This window comes from Tenrec ecaudatus, chromosome 4 (genome assembly GCF_050624435.1).
Source record: "Tenrec ecaudatus isolate mTenEca1 chromosome 4, mTenEca1.hap1, whole genome shotgun sequence".
Classification (NCBI taxonomy): Eukaryota; Metazoa; Chordata; class Mammalia; order Afrosoricida; family Tenrecidae; genus Tenrec; species Tenrec ecaudatus.
The window spans coordinates 18,842,693-18,864,033 of record NC_134533.1 but is presented as its reverse complement, the minus strand read 5'-3'; the positions used below and the strand labels follow the sequence as shown (position 1 = coordinate 18,864,033).

The 21,341-nt window shown below is 37.3% G+C and overlaps 2 protein-coding genes across 2 annotated transcripts; one reads left to right on the top strand and one right to left on the bottom strand.

The window, feature by feature from the left end:
- The first annotated feature begins 6,149 nt into the window (after nt 1-6,149).
- LOC142446405 (olfactory receptor 8K5-like) lies at nt 6,150-7,091 on the top strand. Its single transcript, XM_075548155.1, has one exon. The coding sequence runs from the start codon at nt 6,150-6,152 to the stop codon at nt 7,089-7,091; it is 942 nt and encodes a 313-aa protein (XP_075404270.1).
- A 13,094-nt stretch (nt 7,092-20,185) lies between these two features.
- On the bottom strand, nt 20,186-21,130 carry LOC142446404 (olfactory receptor 8K5-like). The gene has a single exon (XM_075548153.1). The coding sequence runs from the start codon at nt 21,125-21,127 to the stop codon at nt 20,186-20,188; it is 942 nt and encodes a 313-aa protein (XP_075404268.1). The 5' UTR covers nt 21,128-21,130.
- Nucleotides 21,131-21,341: the final 211 nt, after the last annotated feature.

The following is a 21,341-nucleotide window of genomic DNA, read 5'->3' as shown; positions in this document are numbered from 1 at the left end:
GACAATGGGCTTGGGACTGGCAATGATTGCGAAGATGATGCGGGACCATGCAGACTTTTAGATTCAATGGAGACTCTTTTTAATACTAAAATATATACAATAATTAGCACCTCTTCTTCTAGTGAAAATGAACTATAGAATTATAATGCCACCCAAATTGGAAGAACCATATGAAACCATATAAAATATAGGAATAAAATAAGTACAGTAGTGTTTTGAGCATTCATTTATTATAACACCACAGTTGTTAATATAGAGATGCTAGACATTATTGCCACAATACCATGATAATTTCTTTGAATGTTTCCAATTTTGGTTTCAGAATCACGTAGAAAATGAATGGTCCTAAGAGACATGCAGAGATACTGTGAAACTAAGTAATATTAAGCTGGGGGACTGTCTCACTTAATGTGAAACATCCCTGAGAATAAGCCACATGGACCTACCCTGATGGAGCCCTGGGTATTGGAACAGTCATGTGGAGACCCCTGCTAGCCCTGAGATGCTTACACATTCACTGATTCAGCTTTCCTCCTGCAGCTGGCATCATTGCGGGCATTTTGTGAGATTAATTGAAGGGCAGAGAGATAAGTGGCTTTGTAAGTCTTGCTCTTGTAGTTCTCGGGTCTCTTGCTCTCTGATCATTGGCATGATTGGGTGTGGCATATGTTTTGTGAGTTTGAGGAGGACTTTGTAGATCAATCTGGGACATATGGGCTAATGTCAGACTTACGGGTTTGGACTGGACTGGGTTGGTATGCTTAATTACAATTATGCTTTATATAAAACTCTCTATAATAAAATATGGGTGTTTATGGTTTTTGTTTCTCTAGTCTACCCAGACTAACATAAATGAGGTTAGGAAAGTAGGAATGAAAGTGAGAAAAACAGGGAGGAAGTGGAATAAGTGAGGTCACTTTATGGGAATTACAATCCATTGGATGAAACAAAATGTATATTAAAGGTTATGTGGGATATTGACCTGTTATGTAACCCCTCATCAATTTCCAAAATAATAAACAAATAAATGCATGATAATATTCTACCATGGAAATATATGTATGTAACTTAAATAAAATTTAAACTTTGGATCCATTCTTTATTTTAATAATAATTAATTATGTGACTACAGGTAAATTATATTGTTTTTCCTGCGCTCCGTGTACTCTGAATATACATATATGTGTTACATGATACATATACAACATCTTGTTTGCTAGATATTTCTTAAAAATGTATCATTCAAATAAGGACTAAAAATAATACATAACAATAATATTTCTTCATGTCTTTGAGCAGCACACCAAAATGTGTGAACATGAAGGGTCGTGGGGGCCAGATATCAAGCACCAAAAATGGGGTGGGGTAATCATATGATTGTGAATGAGGGGAGTGTGTTATGAGGACCCAATGCCCATCTGTAGACATCTGGACATCCCTTGCAGAGGGGTAGTGAGGAGGAGATAAGTCACTCAGGGTTCAGTGTAGCAATAATGAAACTCACAACCTTCCCCTAGTTTGTAAATGCTACCTCCCCCCAACTATCATGATCCCAATTCTACCTTGAAAACCTGGTTAGACCAGAGGATGCACAGCAGTGCAGACTGGAACTGGAAACACAGGGAGTCCAGGACAGATGAACACCTCAGGACAGTGGTGAAAGTGGCAATACCTGGAGGGAAGGAGGTATAGAAAGGGGGAACCAATCACAAGGATGTACATATAACCTCCTCCCTGGGGGGTGGGCAACAGAAAATTGGGTGAAGGGAGACTCTGGGCAGTGTAAGATAAGATATAATAATAAATAAATTATCAAGCGTTCATGAGGGGGAGGAGCAGGGAGGCATGGAGGTGGGGGAGGGATGAGGACTTGATTCCAGGAGCCAAAGTGGAAAACGAGTTTTGAGAATGATGAGGGCAACACATGTATAAGTGTGCAAATCTTTTAATTTTATTTGTATTGCCCTGACTTATTTTTCTTATGTAACATTCATCATTGAGTATAAGTGAGTTCCTTTACATCATGTATGTCCCCATGGGACTGAACATATAATTTATGTTATTTTTCCTTCTCTTCAAGTTTTGTTCCAGTGGGAAATATGATTGGTGTCCAAGATAATTAGCAGGCACATCAGGCGCATTTAAAAATTCTCTCAGATAATTTTACATAATCAACAAATTACAACCTACTTCCTCAGGGAACATCACAAAGGAGAACAACCATAAATCCTTCCTACCAAAGAAAAAGAAGCAATACTTGAGGAGAAGAAAATCCATTTTCTTTATTTAAGAGGACTGGTAAGAATTGTCTCCATTCTGATGGTCAACAGGATCCTGGTAATTCCCCTTAACTTATGGCATCGGTGTGTAGACACTCATAGAGCCATTTCTAACAAACCCCTTCAGGTATCTATTTTATTGAATGGGGTTCCCTCTGTTCTTAGGGTGTTTTCAGAACATTCTTTTCATTATTTGAGCATTTGAGCATGTCGCCAAATCTACTTGATTTGTTTAAGTTGCATGTGGCATGTAGATACTACAAGTAAAGAGAGAGTGTTAATGTAGGATAACCTAATCTCTAATATCACTCAAATAAATTTATTAAAGACAGGACTGCCAGGCCATCCTGGTCATTTGAATTTTCCTTATTTATATAAGTCATATGCAATTTTTAGTTCAGAATAAATCATCTCTGTATAAAATTATTTGCTTAGAAATACACAAGAACTATGAAATACTTGATAAACTGAAAATAATTTTAAGAATAGCATTGGCATGTTTTAGATGTATTCATTGCTATTGGTTTTATGATTTGTGTGTTGTGTCCTTCCATTACTACATTGCCTATGAATAAATCTTAATTTTGAAAATAGGCACTAGAAACCAAGTAGACTGACAAACAGGGTTTGTGCTTTCTAAACATTACAGAACGGTGGAGAATGTGCTGAAGCAGAATAAATCCTAGCTATTATCACCAGTCTAACTACTTCTGTTTCCTGTCTACTTTGAATAGAGCTGTTTCAAATTTATAAATTAAGATGTCCAGAACAAACCACTAATATTCTTCTCTACAAAGAAAATTTCACGAAATTAAGAACTTAAGTGAAGGGGAAATAGAAGTTGACTTAATGTGTTAGAATGATACTTAGATACTTAGAAAATCACTGAAGATCTCAAAGTGATACGATTGCTATTGAGTTATAAATTCCTGTGCTCAATCCAGAGTTAAGCTTCTCCTATAATGGAAGACTGTAATAGTTCTGGGACTAGCAGATCTCAGATAAAAATTCCTAAAGAGCTTCTGTTTATCATTCTTACATAGGAATAGGGACTTACAAAGGAGAATGAATTTAAGTGGAGAAACAAAGGCCTTGCTCGTTCGGGTTAAGGGGTGGAGGTGGCTAAAATCCCTCAGCATTATCATGGTCTTGAAGTTCTTGGACCAGGTAGCCACATTAACATTAAAAATGAGAAGATTCCTAGAGAAGTCTTTGAAGGGTCACAGGACCCAAAATCATCCTCAGCAAGAAACTGCTGGACCAAGTGTGAAAATTGTTGGTGACTCCTGAGAGTGCCAACTGGAAAGTTGTGCAGGATAAAACTTAATATCCCATTACATCCCAATAATACACTCAGTATTGTATGCCAATGAACATTTTGAACTTAAAAAGCAATGGAAAAAGCACACTTTGCAGTGTTCTCCCCGTGGTAGCCTAGTGGTTATGCGCTGGGCTGTGATTTGCAAGGTCCACATGTTGAAACCACTAGCCCCTTCGTGGAAGAGAGATGGGGCTTTCTAGTCCAGTAATCTGTTACAGTCATGGAAACGCACAGGGGCAGTTCTACCCTGCTCTGCAGAGTCACTAGGTGTCCGTAACTACACAATGGATGACGTTTTTGGTTTTGTTTTTGGTTTGGGGTTTTAATATCATCAAAAGTAGACTCCTTGTGAAAAATAAATAAAATACTAATTTTAAAAAGACCCAAACCGTTGCTGTAGACTCAATTCTGATTCATAGGGTATAGTACAACTGCCCAGTGGGTTTTCCTGACTCTGATCCCTATAGAAGCAGAGATCCGCTGAATGTGAGAGGAGGTTCAAAGGCATCCAAGTGAATTAGACTACTGGGACTTTCACAAGTTACTTTAAGGTATTTCCACTTTGACTTACTGGGTTTCTACATAGAACTATAAGCAATGACAAGGGGAAGAACTTACAATTGAAATTCTAGAAAATCAGTGTGTTATTCTCTTTAATTTTTCCATTGTGCAGTTATAGGGAAAATATTGAGGTAAGTAATGCAATAAATGGACACATGTTTTAAATGCCATAAATACCCAATTATCAATGTTGTATGAAGGAAATTTATAAAACAAAAAATAGAATATTCAAAATCTCTGAATAATTATTTTAATCTATGTATTAGTGAGGATTAATTCAATTACTGTGGTTCTTGATGATACTTTCTTTTATAAAAAGATTAAAAACAAGAATCCTGTTTAGCAGTTTGAATTCACCAAGCAGCTCTTTGAAAAGACTTAGCAGTCTGCCACATACATGACTCTGCTTCAAAAAACTGACACTATCTAAGGAAACAAGGCACTTGTACTCTGTCAAATGGGAGAAGGGACTCTGGATGTAAAATTGACTCAGTGGTACCTAGCAACAAGAGTAAAAGTAAATAAAATTATAAATATAGACTGGACATAAATTTGAATTTAAAATATGTAATTGTTATATTCACAGTAACAAATTTTAAACACATTGATAAAACGCATGAATAGCACAAAATTATAAATAAAACAATTAAATATTAAATATAAAATGCATATGAAGACACAGTTGGTAAAAGATTTCCAGAACAGAAAAATTATTTTATGATATCTGTCACAGGTTTTGAATCCTATAAATGTAACTACTAAATATTAAAAAAAAGTATTGAAGGTCAATTGCCCCTTACTTGAGATCAGAAATGTTTGCAAACTCTCTCATACCACGTGGCATTAGGTAGGTGCGATAGAAATGAAACAGAAGGGAATAGACTGAGTAATCTGAGTTGATCAAGGATGACATGTGTTACTTTCCCTGATTTTATCAGATAAATGAGGAGCCCTGGTTGCACCGTGCTCATATGCTGGGCTGTGGTCCAGGTGCACCTGGTGCACTGGGGGGAAAGCAGAGTGCATTCTAATCCTGTATGGAATTACTGTCTCAGAAACTCACAGGAGCAGTTCTACCCTGTCCTACAGGGTTGCCATGAGTCAGGATTGACTTGATGGCAGTGAGTTAAGTTGTTTATCAGATAAACACCTGTATGAGGCATCTTGGTGATGCTGAGTGTTAATCAAAGGGTTGGTGATTTCTTCCCACAGTAGATAAAGATGTGGGAGCCTGTTCCCAAAGATTGGGAATCCTGGAAACCAAAAGAGACAATTCTGCTCCATATTACAGGGTTATTATCGTTGGCATGGACTCCATGAAAATGGGTTTATCATTATGTGGTTGCAGTAAGGTTTCGTGCAGATGAGAAAGCCAAATATAAGCTTCACTAGTTTCACATTATGTCTGTCTACCACTTCAAGAATATGAACAGAAATAAGCAAGAGAAACTAAGTATCACAGTGTGGAGATAATATTACATGTATGAGGTATTATCTATAAATTAGCAATATGGTTTTCTTACAAATATGTATTGCTCAAATTAGAAGTATAATCTAGGCCATAATAATGACTACTATATTTCATTATGAACAAAGAAACAAACAAACATAATTATCGAATCAGTTCCAATCTCTTATTACCCTATGGACAAAGTAGAACTGCCTGCGTGGGTTTACAAGACTGTAACTCTTCATGGGATAGGAAAGCGTTGTCTTTCACTGCAGAGTGAAAGGTGGTTTCAGACTGCTGCCGTGGGGTAAGCAACCCTACTCACCACCTACTATGCACCAGGGAGGATTCCACAATTTTAGAAAGGAGGTTCTTATACACCTCATGCTAAATAAAATCAGATTCGGGGATTATTTTCCACCCCGAAGTATAAAGAAAAAGTCTCTTCTGTCTACAATTAGTTTAGTTTGTTTAACTAATAGACTTGAACACTAACACCAATTCCTCTGTTCTTCCCCCCAAAAGTTTGCTGGGCTAAATGGGCCACAGGAATCGAACAGTACTGATGGAGTTCATTCTCATTGGAGTCACACGGAGCTCTGAGCTGCATTTTGCCCTTTTTGGAGTCTTCCTTATTGTCTACTTGATTGCTGTGTTTGGAAACATAGGCCTGATTTTCCTGACCAAGGTAGACTCCCGCCTAAACACACCCATGTATTTTTTCATCAGACACCTGGCCTTCATTGATCTTGGTAATTCTACTGTCATTTATCCCAAGATGCTAGTAAATCTTCTTGATCATAAAAATTCCATATCCTATTATGAATGTGTCACACAAATGGCTTTTTACATTCTATTTATTATCAGTGAATTGTTCGTCCTGTCGGCCATGGCCTATGACCGCTACGTAGCCATCTGCAAACCTCTGCTCTACAATGTCATCATGTCCCCAAGTGTGTGCCATGCACTTGTGGGAATCCCCTATCTCTACAGTACCTTTCAATCTCTGATGATCACCAGTAAGATTTTTACCTCGACTTTCTGTGGCTCTAATGTCATCAGTCATTTCTATTGTGACAATGCTCCCATGCTACCTTTGCTCTGTTCAAATGAACGAGAAATAGAATTGTTGATCATAGTATTTTCAGCAATTAATTTAATTTCCTCACTCCTGGTACTCCTTGGTTCCTACATGTTTATTCTGATGTCCATAATTCGAATGAATTCTGCTGAGGGCAGGAAAAAGGCTTTCTCCACATGTGGCTCTCATCTGACAGTGGTGACTGTGTTCTATGGGACTCTACTCTTTATGTATCTGCAGCCTAAATCTGCACATTCATTTGAAACTGACAAAATGGTCTCTGTGTTTTACACATTAATCATTCCCATGCTCAATCCCTTCATTTACAGTTTAAGAAACAAAGAAGTGAAAAGTGCTTTCAACAGGCTCTTTAAAAATCAATGCAAACTTTGTATTTGATATTCAAAATAAAAAGCTGCTTCAATAAGATTTGAAAAAGAAAAATACCACTTGATAATAATTCCAGTCAATATAATTACATTCTCTTTGGTTCTACAGTAAATGCTAATTGTAAAGCCCAGGCAAATGGATTGTTTCCCTTATGTCCATCCAAATTGAATTGAACTATAATATTTTATATCTCAAGTCAAATGTTGTGTTATTCCAAAATTTCTTTGTATTTCATCCAATGATTCACTATGCAATGCTGAAGAAGCTTAGAATTTACCCACAGGAACACTTTTGCCCTGCATCAGTATATTAGGTATGTATATCGCTAAATGTTTTCTAAATAAACCTTGAGTATCTTAATTTTAGTGTATTTTCAGCCTAAAACATTAGTAAAAGCAATATTGGAGATGAACAGTTATTTGTGTCCCTGCTTAAAAAAGTCATAATGCATTGGCCTTATATCCATTCTTCTGTGATAATCATTTCTACTCTATGATGTACTCAAATATTTGTAAGCTATGAAATAGGCATATGTTACTTAATAATGATATTTCTAGGACATATGATTACAGTTGCTTCATTATCGGATTCTTATGAGTCCAACTCAACAACATTTACCAACAAAATTACAGGGAAGAGAATGATAAAGCACATGCCTATTGGATTGTTTCCATTCTACTCGTGGAAATTCATATTAATCGTTATATTTTCATCTTATATAAAATATCATGTTCTTCCCAAGTTTCCTTATTTCTAGTTCAGTGTTTCCTGAAGTAAATCCATGGGAGCTTATACTTGTTCACTTGAAGATTTATTGGACACCACATATATAAATTATTTGTTAATTTTTGCCAGTGTTTAATAATAGAGTGGATCTTCTGAATTTATTATGATAATACTTTTTAAACCCAAATCAGCAGTGCAGTCAAGTATCTGTTTTTCCCTATAATGTGTGATTTATTTGTCCTCTTAGTACACAATTTCAATGTGATAAATACTCCTAGCAATCCATTCTGTACTCAAGCAACTGTCTAGACTGCCATTTTAATATAGCAGCATTAATTTCATTTATTTCTTCTTTATATGTCTAGTACCCTCCTTAGCTATCTAGAGTCCTTTGTGGTTATTCTATTAATCAGATCTTAATTCACAATGTTTCAGTACAAAAAAGATTGTACTTGAAAAAAGGATACTAGTTTATAAATAAAGCTTAATAAAGAAAGATACATAAGAAAATTTAAGATTTAATAGGTGATAGCTGACTGGAAGCATCAGAGTTAAAAAAACTATTTCAAGAAACAGAAGAAAATATTGATGCATTTTCCAATTCACATTGTCAATGAATTTGGAGAGGGTAGATTAATTCTGTAGAACAATATACCATTGATAAATATATATAATTGATAACTTCTGTAGAACAATATGTCACAAGACAAATAAATTCATGGTGAAAATTTTTATTTGTGTACACTGTGAAAACTAAGGCACAAACAACCTAGAGAAGCAGGAAAATCATTTTAGATCTGTTGCGTTGGGGATTGCAATACATGTTTCCATTTTTTAAAGAATGGGGTTGAGATACAGATTAGATTTGTGTTGTATATGTAGATTCCTTGCAGCACTGATGTTTCACAGTCTTTCTTAGCCATCAACATGGAATAGTCTTATATTGTATAAGTTCATGGAGCTTAGAGAAACATGCACCGACACTCATATGTGTATAAGAAAGAGCTTTATATATAAGAACAATTGACTATTGAGAAAATATCTCTGCCCAGACAAGATAAACTCCATAAGCCTGATTTTAGCCTGTATGACCAATACAAATCTACAAATTCCTCTCAGACTTACACAATACATGCAATGATGCTGAATATAGGATGATCATAGACTAGTGGATGGAAAATCTTGTGGATCAAGTGGCAGTAGGAGCATCTCAGCGCTGGCAGGGGTCTCCCCATGTCTCCTTCAGTCCCGAACTCTAGCATAGCTCCATGTGTCTTGTCCACAAGAATGTGTCACAGGGAGTGAGCCTTGTCAGTAGAGAGTCTCCAAGGGAGCGAGTGTGTGTCCGACCACCAGTGAGGTATTTATCTCCTTGACGCTCACAAATGAGGTCATCAAGCTGCAACCTGATTGACAGGTTAGACTCTGTCCTCTTTTCTTTAATCACAAACTAACAACAAACTATGAACGCACAACAGACAACCTCATTTTAATTTAACACTTTCACACAACTTTTTACTCATATATCATTTTCAAACAAACAATAATAAAATCATATCTGTACCTAACAGGATAAAATTAAAATACTTACACTTCAATATGTGCCACTCTCTTTTATGCATACTATTCTATAAGTGAACAAGACAAAAATATCCTGTACCTAACAATTGCAGCTAAGTAACACCTACACCTTAATCCTATAATCCTTTGAATATTTTCCAGCACCTATGAAAGTTTGTAACACAACCAGTTTATGCCTTTATCCTCCCCATTTTGGTATTTGATTTCCATATTGCCCACTTAGATCAACACAGTCCTCTGAAAAGAATCATTTTCTTTGACTTGAAGAATCTTCATTCCAACCTTGTGAAGTCCGCATTCATAAGCAGACTTATGAATTCAAATCGGGACAGGCCATCCATAAAAACTCCAGCAATATGCACTCGTTCACATGCTCAAATACCTTCTCTGCATCTGGTCGGTTTCAGGTCAACTGAATGTGGGCGGCCTCACTTAGCCTCACCAGGGTGCCCATCATCTTACCTTTAGACCATGGACCCATCACAAATGCTCAACCACTCTAGCCCTCTTGGCTAGTTCATAAACGTCAGAGCAGGCAACTTGCTCTCCTTTTCCCCTCTAATTCCTTGTAAACCAGGTCCATGGGTGTCAGTGGCCAGACTCAACCTGTCTCTCTATTGCTTCTTTTGTCCCATTTCCACTCAATAGGTGGATCCAGGGGATCACTTAGTAAATATTTTAGTCTGCCACAGGCTCCCTTTAATGTTCAGTCCTAGAGAGGCTTCTTCATGGCTCCAGATTTATTCCAGCTTCTGATAAAAACCACAAGTTCAATTTCAAAAATCCAAGGAGTTCCTTTTTTCTCTAATCTGTCAACAATCCCCTATGGTGGTCATTTGGAATGCAAATTTCCTGAGTACTCCAAAGCACCTGGAAGGCTTATCCTTTCAGAGCCTTGTTTGCAGACTGGTCCTCAGCCCATTTAAAGATCAAATTATAATGTGTCAGTGTAAGTGGATTTACAAGCTCTCTATAATCATACTTCCAAATAATCAGTTCTATCAATAACTATTTCAAGAATAATAAGGAGAAGAAATCTTCATAAATAAAATAGAATCAGATAATAATTCTATTGGTACAAAATATGGTATTAGGCCCCTGGAAGCCTCAAGCCAGAGCCAGGCTTTCTATCAGCCTTTTAACCTTCTCTCAACCATTTTCATTGACTTGTTCTGAGAAATTCAAGAGGTGATTTTGTCACCCGGACTAGGGATTAGAATTTATCACAATCAGTTTCACTATTTTAGACATGAATAACCAAAGACTATAACCAATGAAAAGAATCAAAATTTTAACTTCCCATGTTCTTTCCAGAAAACAACTCAGTAAACTGCATGGACATATCTGACAACTGGCTAGCCAAAGAAGAAACACTACCATGAGGCAGGGGTTGAACAAACATTCACTCTTCATCTTTATAATTTGTTTCTCTAGTACCCCACTCCCAAGGTACCATAATGTGTGAGGCTGGTAGACTGGAGAAACAAGTTCAAAGACACTCATATGTGTATGAGAAAGAACTTTCTATATAAGAGCAATTGCCTACTGACAAAGCATCCATGCCCAGTTAAAATCAAGTCCATAATTCCAATATTAGCCCATATGCCCCGTACAAATCGATACATTACTCTTCAGTCTCACACAATGTATGCAATGGCACTGAATGCAGGAAAATCACAGGCGAATGGGTGTAAACTCTTGTGGATCCAGTGGCAGGGTAAGCATCTCAGTGCTGGCAGGGGTCTCCATATGGCTCCTTCAGCTCCTGGGCTCTAGCATTGCTCTATGTGTCTTGTCCACAAGAATGTCTCACAGAGAGTAAGCCTTATCAGTAGAGCGTGTCCAACGGAGTGAGCATGTGTCCCACCTCCAGTGAGCTATTTATCTCCTTAGCAACTCCAAATGAGGTCATCAAACTGCCAACCAATTGACAGGCTACACTCAATGCCCACACTCTTGATTCTCAAATTGACAACTGATTATGTAACTACACATACAATTATGGAATTTTCTTCTTTTTTTTCCCTTTAAACAGCCTGCTACCTTTTATTTTGTACATGTCTTCTGTTTCTCTGGTTAGGTTTATTCCTAAGTGCTTCAGCTTTTGTGTGGCTATTGTAAATAATTTTATTTTCTTGATTTATTTTTCAGAGCTCACTTTTTTAGGCATATGATTAATTTTTGGCTGTTTACCTTGTGTCCTGCCACAAGGCCCATCTTTCAATTGTTCCCAGTTATTTTTGGTTGGGTCTTTAAAATTTTCTACAAATAAAATCATATCATTGGCACGCAGTGAGAGTTTCCCATCTTCCTTGCAAATCTTGTTTTCTTGGACTTTGTTGTTGCCTAATGGTTCTCATGAAATCTTCCAGCACAACACTGAAGAAAAGTGGTGATAATTGGAATTGGTGTAAGGCTCTGGTCACAAAGGAAATTATTTCAGATTTACCACTTTGAATGAGATGTTGTCCATGGTTTTTCCCTGATGGTCTTCAGTGTGTGGAAATGTTTTCCTTCTATTTCTGTTTTGTTGGGTGTTTTTATCAGGAATGAGTGTTGGATATTGTCACATGACTTTTCTGCATCAATTGATTCTTCTTTTTTGTTGATATGACAAATTAAATTGATTGTTTTTCTACTGTTAAACCATCTTGCATACCTTCTATCAATCCTACTTGATCATGGTTTTTAATTTTTTTGATATTTTGTTGGTTTCTATTGACAGGATAGTTTTATGAATTTTGTGTCAGTGTTCATAAAGATATTGGTCCATAGCTTTGTTTGTGTTGTCTCTGCCTATTTTGGAGATCAATGTTATGTTCCCTTCATAAAATGTGTTCAGGAGTTTCTTGATCTTTTGTATATTCTGGATTCTACTGTGTAGAGTAGCCTACCAAAACATATTGTGCGTATTACTGAATAAGTTGTTGCACATAACCATGACACAGGGACTAGCATTACACACTTTCTCTTATACACAGCTACAGTGTAAAGCAATAGCTTTGCATGGTCACATATGAGTCATGTGCCATCACTGCCAACAAGAAATTATCTATGGTAACAGACACCCCAATTACAAATGCAACAGAATGAAAGCACAAAAAGAAATGGTTCTTTTTACCACCAGGAAATTTAATCAGCATTTGGGATGAAATTACAAATGTGTAGAAGACATCTACAAATGAGAGTCAGCTCTGGTTGCTGATAAATGCCATCATTACTTGGTACTTGCTTAAAGAGGGAATGCTTTCTGTTTCTCTCCATTGTGTGAAATATTTAGCATTGGTCTTATATGTGTGCAATTTATTATGTGGAGTCATTTTTATTCTATAACTTTTGAATAACATGGTTCTAATAATTTATCTTCCTTTAGAAGGTATTTTGGTTATTTTTAATGCCACCAATTATAGTTACATAATCTATTGTTAATATGAGATTTAAGAGTGAAGGTGTGGAGTTTAGCTTGGCAATCAGGTTGCAGCTTGATGACCTGACTTGGAGGAGCTAGGCAGTGAAATAGCTCACTGGAGGCAGGACACTTGCTCACTCCCTGTGAGAAATTACTCACAATGAACCTGGGAAATTACTCACAATTACTCCCTGTGAGAAATTACTCCCTGTGAGAAATTACTCACTGATGCAGGCAGAACTGTGGGAACTGGAGAAGCCACTTAGGGTCCCTTGCCAGCACTAAGATGCTCCTACTGCCACTGGATCCACAACACTTTCCATCCCCTGGCCTTTGATCAACCAACATTCAGCATCATTGCTTGTGCCACATGAGTCTAAAGAAGAATGAATACATTGGTATCAGACATATTGGCTAATATTGGATTTATGGACTTGATCATAATTGGGGTAGAATGTTTTCTCAACATTCAATTTGCCCTTCTATACAAAGCACTTTCCTATACACATTTGAGTGTTTATGAATTTGTTGCTCTAGTCTATCCAAACTAACACATTGCAGTACTTTGGGAGTGGGTCACAAGAGAAACAAATCTTAAAGATGAAGAGCGGATGTTTATTTGACATCTGTCTCATGGTAGTGTTTCTTCTTTGGCTAGCCCGAAGTCAGATATACCCATGCAGTTTACTTTGTAGCTTTTTGGAAAGAATATGGGATATTAAAGTTTTGATTATTTTGTTTGGCTGTAGTCTTTGGTTATTCCTGTGTGAAATGGAAAAAATGAAAGTGATTATTGTGTATTTTGAGCTCAGGGGACAAAATCGCCTTTTGAATTTCTCAGAGTTGTTCAATAAAATGTTCCACAGAAGGTCAAGACGACTGACAGAAAGCCTGGCTCTGGCTTGATGCTGGAAGAGGCATAATCCCATATTTTGTGTCAGTAGAATAGTTTACATAAGGACTAAGATAAGCTAAATAAAGGATTTAACTTGACACTTTTAAGAATTAACATTAGTATCTGATTCACCTTTGTTCATACTTAGTACTTTTGCTTATTAACTGTTGATATAATGAGTGATAGAAATGATTTGGGGGAATTAAGAAAATAATTTTTAAGTCTTGCCATCAGCTATTAAAATTTGAATCCTTAAATGAGTTAGAACTGGCCTGCAAAGAAGGGTCTGCAAATATATGCCCCATCCAGTGCTTTGGAGTATTCAAGACATTTGCATTCAAAGAGACTTGCCTAGGGGGATGTTGACAGCTTGAAGAAGGAAAAAAAGGAACTCTTTGGGGTTTCGAATTTTGAACTAATTGTTTGTGTTTGAGGCTGGAAAAAGTCTGGAACCATGAGGCAATCTCATCTCCCAGGACTGGACATTAAGGGCGTCTGTGGCACCCTGAAATGCTTACAAGGTAACCACCTGGATCCACTTGTTTAGTGGGAGAAAAGCAGCAATAGAGAGAGGTTGAGTCTATTCTCTGACAGCTTTGGACCTGGTTTATAGGAACTAGAAGAGAGGATGAGATTATGTTGACTGGTCTAAATTTCATAACCTAGCCCAGGGTGCTAAAATTGTTGAGAATTTGTGATGGGTCCATGGTCTAAAGACATGGTGACCAATGGGCACCCTGGTGGGGCTAAGTGAAGCAGCCCACACTGATTTGACCAGAACCAAACCAGATACAGTGAAGATAGCCTGTGAACTGGTGCATATTGCTGCAGACTTTGTGGATGGCTTGTCCTGTTTTGACTTTGTTTATGGATGCAGACTCACAAGGTTCCAACTGGAGTAAAGCCTCTTTGTATCTAAGAATATGATTGTCTGCTCAGAGCACTGGGTTGATTTAAGTGGACAGAATAGAAATTGAATTCCCAAAATTGAGGAGATAAAGGCATGAAATTGTGGGCTTACAAACTCTCATAAGTATTGGAATATATTCAGAAGAATATATTAATAGGATCAAGGTTCAAGTGTTACTTAACTGAAATTGATAGACATAGGATATTTCTGTTTTGTTCACTTATAGAATGTTATGTTTAAATGTGACTTTGGCCTATATTGAATTGTGTGAATTTTAGTTGTTTATCCTGTTAGGTATATATATGACCTTTTATTGCTTGTTTGAAAATTATATATGGGTAAAGAGTGGTATGAAAATGTCAAATTGAAAGAAAAGAAAGTATCAAATTAACAAAGGGTGATCTGTTACATAATGTGTTGTCAATTTGAGACTTAAGAGTGAATTGGTGGAGGTTAGTCTGCCAATCACATTGCCACTTGATAACCTCATTTGGAGGTAGTATGAAGATAAATAGCTCACAGGAGGTGGGACATTTGCTCATACCCTTTGAGAAATTACTCAAAATGAGCCTGATGGAGCTACCCTGATGCATGAGAGCTCTGAGAGCTGGAGTAGCCATGTGGAGACCCGTGTACATGCTGAGATACTCCTACCACCACTGGATCCACAAGACTTTCTACCCACTGATCTGTGATCATCCTGCATTCAGCATCACTGCATGTTTTGTGTGAGTCTGAAGGTGAATTTACATATTGATATCATACAAATGGAATAATATCAGGCTTATGGACTTGATCTTAATTGCTCTTGTATGTAAAGCACTTTCTAATACATATATGAGTGTGTATGAATTTGTTTCTCTAATCTACTCTAACACACCATCTATGCTACATTGTTTCTTTGTATGAACTGTAAGTATCTGTTATAAGTCTTTGCTCACCAGGTGTTGGTTTTTCAGGTACAAGGGTAGTTATATCATGTGGGGGCAAACCAACAAACATATATACACACATACACACACAAAACGAACAAAAAAAGTGATTTTAGGCCAGAGTCAGCAGGTAAAACCAAGAAGGATTGAAAGAACTAGAAGGAATTAATGATTCCTAAGCTATTCCTAGTAAACTCAGAGCACTGCCAATTTCTTTGGCGCTGGGTGGGTCTTTTCAGCAGCTGTTACAGCCTGAGGGCACAAGAATGTGTGGGCACTATCACTGTAGATTTCCTCTAGTGCTTGTCTTGTGTTTTTATAAAGGCCCAGCACTGCCCTGCTGTTTGAAATGGTCAAGCTTGATTCTGGGAGCCTTTGGACAGGCTTTGGTGCTCCTCTTAGTGGCTGAGAGCAGTAGGGTATTAGCCCTGCCCCTTTTACACTACTTATGGGAAGTTCATTTTTGTCTAGATATGTGGCTGCAGGAGGGTAGTGAAAACAGGAAAAAGAAAACCAAACAGGAAAGATCCCCACCTAGTCTGGCAGCCAAAAGCTGTTGGAGATGGCCCAGCTGCAAGGGGGAGTGTATAAAACCCACCCATGATCCCTGTACTAGTTAGTGAAAAGGAAAGAGAGAAAACTGCTCCATGCCCAATGGACCTTGACCCCTCCATGCACTCAGGAGCCCTGGGCACAGGGGTGGACCAGTCACCACTGTAACAGACTCTCAGGGCGTGTGACTCACTGTTGTGCACCCCCCCCCCCCCCGCTCCCAGTGATCTGTCCTCTCTTCCTTGCCTACGGAAAGCCCTGGACTTCAGTTGTTCATTCTCTGTGAGGACATTTCAGCTCACTCAGTTTTACTGTCTCTCTGCAGAGATTCAGCGATCCTGGATTTCTTCAATGTTGATTTTCTCCAGTGTCTGGTTTCTCTAAAACTGAAATTTTTGAGTTCGATTCTCTGGTTTTTTTTCTTTCTTTTTTTCTTCCTAGAGGGAATGGATTTTCAGCCTCTTCTTTGTTTTAAGTTGGGATTTAATACATATAATATATCCTTTTTCAATCACTAAAGTAGACTTGTGCAAGTGCCACCACAATCAGTATCCGATCATTCTTTTTCTACATGGACTTCTGATATTGTCTCCCTTTTATACTCCCCACTTTTGCTTACCCACCCCACCCCCTACATGTTTCTCCATTTGCTGTCTCTATAGGCTCATCAATCCTGGGTTTCATATACTGATAACTGGAAAGTATATAACACAACTTCAAGAGGGTGACCTCTATTGACCTAATGCCTCTGAGATACACTGTACTATGAACGAAATTCTAAATGGTAAGTTTTTAATAGTGAACATTTTTCATTGCTCAAAATTAAAGTAGAAAGGATGAAAAATATCCCTCCTCTGCCTACCCCCAATTATCCTCTCAAGAGAGGATTATTGTACTGGGCAAGATCAGCCACACTTTTTCATTAATAATTAAAACCTTTATAAACTCATGGATTAGGAGTGTGCTATGACCCTGAACCACTCTCCATACGGGACATAGAAATTCCAGGATTTTAATAGTTCCAAGTAGTGGGTTGGTTTAAGAAGAGGAAGCTTCATGTAGATGCATTCTTGTCAGGCAGGCAGGGTGAAGGGGCTGGGGAACAGCAGGGCTGCAGGTAATAACTCAGGGTCTAACAAGATAGTTTACATTTCTTGCCAGTTGGGCAGCCATAGTCCAGAGACACTTCAGGAGAGTCAATGTCTGTCAGGAGAGTAGGGTTGGGGAAAGAAGGAGACGGGGGAGGCTAGCTGCTAGCAGGGGTTGCATGCAGTTTAAAGCAAAATGGAGTTCCACATGGTAAACTAGGTTACTAAAACTATTAACACTGTTAATAATTTTTTTCTATATTTATTCTATGCATGTCCAAAAAATAACTTTTTCTTACCTTGCTTTTCTCCCTGTAATAACAAAAAAAGCTTGGAGAGAATTCCATTTTCAGTAGGAGTTTAATAAAAATAAAAGTAAAAAGTGAGAGTGAGGATTATGAAGAAAATATGCATGGGTATATGGAGTTTGGGAGTGATGCAGATTAAGGATATCATACACAGATTCTCCACAAAGGTATTGATATAAGCACCCAAAATAATATGAAAAGCAGAAGTTGCACTGGAGCCTGATCTGTCATCCCCAAAAGAATAAAATAAGTAACAAATATGAAATTTTGTTCAGTCATTTTCTATCTGCTTTTGGAAAATGTACAGTGGGGAAAATGTACACAGGGTTTACTATTTCCTAGACAAAAACATTAGAAATGTATTTAATCCAGAAGCAGGAAATTAATGTATTGGCCTTTAAATTAATAACATTTGTTCACACTCTGAGTTTCCTTGAAAATAAAATTAATAGGTGCATAACAATCATGCCTTCTAAGTTTCTTTCCAGAATTCCTTGAATATTGCAAACACTTAACTTGCTCACTGCTGAGGGTGGGGTGGGGCGGAAGATAGCTTAAGTCTATTCAGAAGCATCTCGGAAGACTTCTAAAAATAAAATCAACAGAAAATATTGTTGAGAACAGTTTAATTCTGACACACCAGGTTGTAATGAGTTGGGCTCAATATGACCAGGATTCTTACTTTTCTTATCATTTCAATGACTTTTAAAAATTAACACGATCTTATATTCCACTGAAACCACCGTGCCAAAACAAAATGCCTCTCGAAAGCTCCACTCTCACTCTAAAATCTACTTCAGTAATTATAAAACTTGGAATTAAGAAAAAAAACAATTTAAAGATGGAAATAATATTATTGGGTGCAATGGATGTCTGGGTCAATCTGCCCAGGAAGTCTGCTCTCCATGTAGGGTCCCCAGATGCCAGCAAGGTGAGAGGTTTGGCCGGGTAAATGGAAATGGAAGAAGATAATAATTTTTCAGTGCAGAGGAGGGGGTTGTCCTAAATCAGTTCAGGCCACTGGCCAATGATGAAGGAGGGTTATAAACAGCTGGGGCTGCCGATCTCTGAGTTTAAGAGATTTTGGTGTATTTGGTTTTTCAGTTATTTTTCTGAGTTCCACAGAGCACAAGATTCTCTTTGGATGAGCTGAGAAGGTCTTCCTATGGTTGTTCTCTGGCAGCCAGATTCCCACTTCTACTTGCCTTCATTATTTTGGATAGTGTTTAAAAGTAAATATTTTATCACAAAGACTTGTCTAATTGACATATTGTTCTTCTTTCTTTACCAATACAACACTTTCCAAGTTAATTGATGATATAAATTGAAAAATGTGTCAATATTTTCTTCTGGTTCTTGAAATTTTTCACCATGATGTTTTCTATTACTTTATTATCTGTAATGCATCATTTATCCTTTCCAATACATCATTTTATTACTTTTTAAAACTAATATTGATCTAATCAATAATTCAGCACAAAACTCAATGTAAATAAGACCAAATTCATCACAATTGGACAAATAGGATAGATTGTGATAAATGGAGAAAAAGTTAAAGCTCTGAAGGATTTTTGTCTAGCTTCTCTATACAATCAATTCTCATGGAAACAGCAGTCGAGAAATCAAAATATGTGTTGCATTAGGTAAATCTGCTGCACAAGACCTCTTTGGAGTATTGAAAAGCAAGGATATTACTTTGAGGAGTAAGGTGTGCTTGATCCACACTCTGGTATTTTTCCATTACCTCGTATGCATGTGAAACTTGGACATTGCCTAAAGAACACAGAAGAAGAGTACATGTGTTTGAATTGTAGTGCTGGAGGAGAATATGGAAATTATCATGGACTGGTAAAAGGACAAATCCATCAATCTTGAAGATTCAGGGCCAGAGTGCTCTGTTGTGGCAAGGAGCAAGAGTTTGTCCTGTACTTGGGACATGTTGTCAGGAGAGACCATTCCCTGGAGAAGGACATCATGCTTTCTAAAGTAGAGAGGTGGCAAAAAAGAGGAAAGCTCCCAAAGAGAGGGATAGACTCAGTGACTCCAACAATGGGCTTGGGAAAGAAAATGGGAGGATGATGTGGGACCACGCAGAGTTTTGTTACCGTGTGCATAGGATCACTATGGACCAGAACCAACTGAATAGCCGCCAATGACAACATATTAAAATAAACTAGATATTTGCTTAATGATAGAGTACTAGGATTTTTTTTGTCAAAAATAACCACTAAGAGCACAAATAAATCATCTATGGTTTGAACAAAGATACTTTGACTGCATTGTTATTTAGGTTCGGAAAGTGCAATGAAAATGTAATTCATAAGATCATTTACCGTACTAACACTGACATACTTTAATACATAATTTCAAATTACGGTATCTAATAAATGTTCAAGGGGACAATAATGAGCTACCATGGAATCACTTGAAGTTACACTGTACAAGAAACAAGAAATCTTGAGCAGGACATGATATTTAATTTAAGGTGAAAATATGATGATTAATATGGATACAAGTGAGTAAAAGGGAAACAATTAGATGTATATGTGCTTTATCATTCTCTGTTCTTCTGTGATTACATGCAGTTGAGTTGGACTCATAATGATCCTATATTACAGAAAATAGCATTATATCAACTAGAAATATGATCCTCGTTAAGCAGCAGTTACCTATTTCATAGCTTATTTGAATAATATTGTATATTAAATACAAAGTTTACAGGGGTTCTTAAAGATCCTGTAGAAGGCATTTTTTACCTCTTTGTTTCTTAAGCTGTATATGAACGGGTTAAGCATAGGGATGACTAATGTGTAAAACACAGAGGTAATTTTGTCAGTGCTAAAAGGATGAGCAGATTCAGGCTGCACATACATGAACAATAGAGACCCATAGAACACTACCACCACTGTCAAGTGAGAGCCACATGTAGAGAAAGCTTTTTTCCTTCCTTCAGCAGAATTCATTCGAAATATGGTTAGCAAGATCATCATGTAGGACACAAGGACTGTCAGGAGGGAGGACATCAAATTAAATGATGCAAATGATATAATCATCAATTCAATTTGCCGTGCATTTGAGCAGAGCAAGGGTATTAAAGGGACATTATCACAGAAGAAATCACTGACAACATTAGAACCGCAGAAAGTCGATGTAAAAATCTTACTGGTGAGCAAAAGAGACTGGAAGGTACAGAAGAGGTATGGAATGCCTATGAGTACATGGCACAGTGTCTGCGACATGATCACATTATAGAGTAGAGGGTTACAGATGGCCACATAACGGTCGTAGCCCATGACAGCCAGAACATAGAGTTCAGTGATGATGAATAAAACATAGAAAGCCATCTGTATGGCACATTCATAGTAGGAAATAGTACTTCGATCCAAAATAAAATTGACTAGCATCTTAGGATAAATAACAGTAGAGTTACCAAGATCAATGACAGCCAGGTGTCGGATAAAAAAGTACATTGGTGTGTGTAGGCGGGAGTCCACCTTGGTCAAGATGATCATGCCCAGGTTGCCCACAACTGTGATCAGGTAGATGATGAGGAAAATACCAAAAAGTGGGAGATGCAATTCATGTCTCTGTGTTACTCCTATGAGAATGAATTCAGTCGGCACTGTTAGATTCTGTTGACCCATTTAGTCCAACGATGTCTTCTGAGAAGAAACAGGACGATTAATGTTAGATTTCACATTGCATTTGTTAACAAAGTAAAATATGAAAATATATTTAGAATCAATGGAGACTCGTTTTAATACTAAAATATATACAATAATTATCACATCTTGTTCTAGCTACAATGATCTATACCAAAATCGGAGGAACCATATGAAACCATATAAAACACAGGTA

Excerpts from the sequence above, each read along its gene's own strand:
- LOC142446405 (XM_075548155.1), top strand. The coding sequence starts at position 6,150 with ATGGGCCACAGGAATCGAACAGTACTGATGGAGTTCATTCTCATTGGA.
- LOC142446404 (XM_075548153.1), bottom strand. The coding sequence starts at position 21,127 with ATGGGTCAACAGAATCTAACAGTGCCGACTGAATTCATTCTCATAGGA.